At 39.2% G+C, this 1792-nt stretch overlaps 1 protein-coding gene across 1 annotated transcript in view; it reads left to right on the top strand.

The window, feature by feature from the left end:
- scp2b (sterol carrier protein 2b) overlaps nt 1-750 on the top strand; it is a 16761-nt gene extending 16011 nt beyond the window's left edge. The window contains exon 5 of the mRNA XM_014024674.1: nt 137-750. Within this exon, the coding sequence (XP_013880128.1) occupies nt 137-232 (96 nt within the window). The 3' untranslated portion in view covers nt 233-750. The remainder of the gene's footprint in view (nt 1-136) is intronic.
- The last annotated feature ends 1042 nt before the right edge of the window (nt 751-1792 follow it).

The following is a 1792-nucleotide window of genomic DNA, read 5'->3' as shown; positions in this document are numbered from 1 at the left end:
CACACACACACACACACACACACACACACACACACACACACACACACACACACACACCCCTCCTCTCCTCAGTTTCAAGCTTTTCTGATGACATTTTTGTTCCCTCCCTCTCCCTCCCATCCCCTCTGATTCCCAGGCATTTTTCCAGGGCAAGCTGAAGATCACAGGAAACATGGGCCTGGCCATGAAGCTTCAAAACCTGCAGCTGCAGCCAGGGAAAGCCAAACTGTAGAGGAGGCGTTCAGCAGAGCTCCAACTAAGCTGCTCAACCGCAGAACATTTAGTCTGGCTGCAGATAAACCTCGGAAGTGTTAGAAAATGAACCATGGCTCCTGTTCAGGGTGGGTCTCCCTGACAGAACAGTGGCTTTAGTCACCAGTCTAACTACAGATTAACATAGACACGTAATTCATTTTCTAATTGAGTCCTTCTCTGTCCACTCTTCTTTTAGGCTGTCACTTTAGGACAGGTGCTCCCTACTTTATGACACAAATGACGTTCATGTGTAGATTTTAATAACCTTCCAAGTAAATGTTATTGAATTTGATATCACTAAATATTTTCACAACACATTGGTTACACAATTCTAAACAGGACTGGATAAGTGCCTCCAGGAGTGACTCAGAATCAAGAGTTTAGTAACCAGTCTGCCCAACATGTTAATAACTGGGGGGGTTTGTAATATTTTTGCTGTACAATTAATATAATATTGATGTCTGCCTTCTAATTAAATTAATCTTTGCTACCTGATCTTGACTCTTTCCATCTGTTTAGTTTTAATTTTCCTCCCGTTTATAAATTACAAAACAACCTTTGGTGACCTCGTGTTTTTATACTGCTGCAGCCGTAAAACCCTGAAACCGTTCCTGAGGCGTAGAGCGAGGCTTAATTCTCACTCGTAGTTTTCCCAAACTGTCGCGACCTGATTCCAGACGGCCACGCCGCCGCACGTGCAGGAGGATGGCTAACAGACAAATCTTTTAACTAGCTTTAACCTACATTCCCCTGCAGCTCCTGGAGCTTTCTGGGTCTTGCTCTGTTGTCACACTGAGGTTATTGTGTTGGTTGGTATAAATACCTGTGCTAAGATTTAATCAGTGCCTCTTTATTTTGAACCGCCAATTTAAAAAGTGTGAAGTGTAAAATACAATAGAAACAGTTTTTTGCTAAGCAGTTTTTTTGGGGACAATGATAATTCTGAATTTTATGTCATTAACATGTAAAAGTTGGACTGGCAACAAAAACAAACAAATGATGTCTGAACATGCATTAGCAGTTAATTGGAAACAGGTCAGTAAGAGGTCTGGGGTCGTGTACTTGTTAATTCGATTTTCATTTTAAAAACAGATATCGGGGAAAAAAATATGGGTATTGTTACCCAGCATGCAATTGTTTCTCAATAGTCGAGGGTCCAAACCCTCTGTATGAAGCAAGCATAGAACAAGGGGCTGGTTTTTACCAGGCTACGTTTTTACCTTTTTTTTAGTATGAAATTAAAATAGAATAATTGTGTTTTGTTTTTTAATATGTTTTTTTTTAATGAAAAACAAATAACCAAAAAGTACATGGACTATCTGGGGAAAATAAAACACTTTTAGAGTCTGAACCTCTCAGAAGTAAAGATGGGCAGAAGTTCATTAGTTTGTCAAAAATTACATCGAAAATTAGTGGTCCAAATCCTATCTTCAGGTTGTTCTAATGAGAAATTTTTGATGTAATTTAAAAGAAGAAATCTCAAACAATCAGCTGGAAAAATGCTTTGCTAGCTTGCAGGGAAAATCTTAAAATTTTA

This window comes from Austrofundulus limnaeus, unplaced genomic scaffold, assembly GCF_001266775.1.
Source record: "Austrofundulus limnaeus strain Quisiro unplaced genomic scaffold, Austrofundulus_limnaeus-1.0 Scaffold435, whole genome shotgun sequence".
Classification (NCBI taxonomy): domain Eukaryota; kingdom Metazoa; phylum Chordata; class Actinopteri; order Cyprinodontiformes; family Rivulidae; genus Austrofundulus; species Austrofundulus limnaeus.
This window is presented reverse-complemented; position numbering and strand designations above follow the sequence as displayed.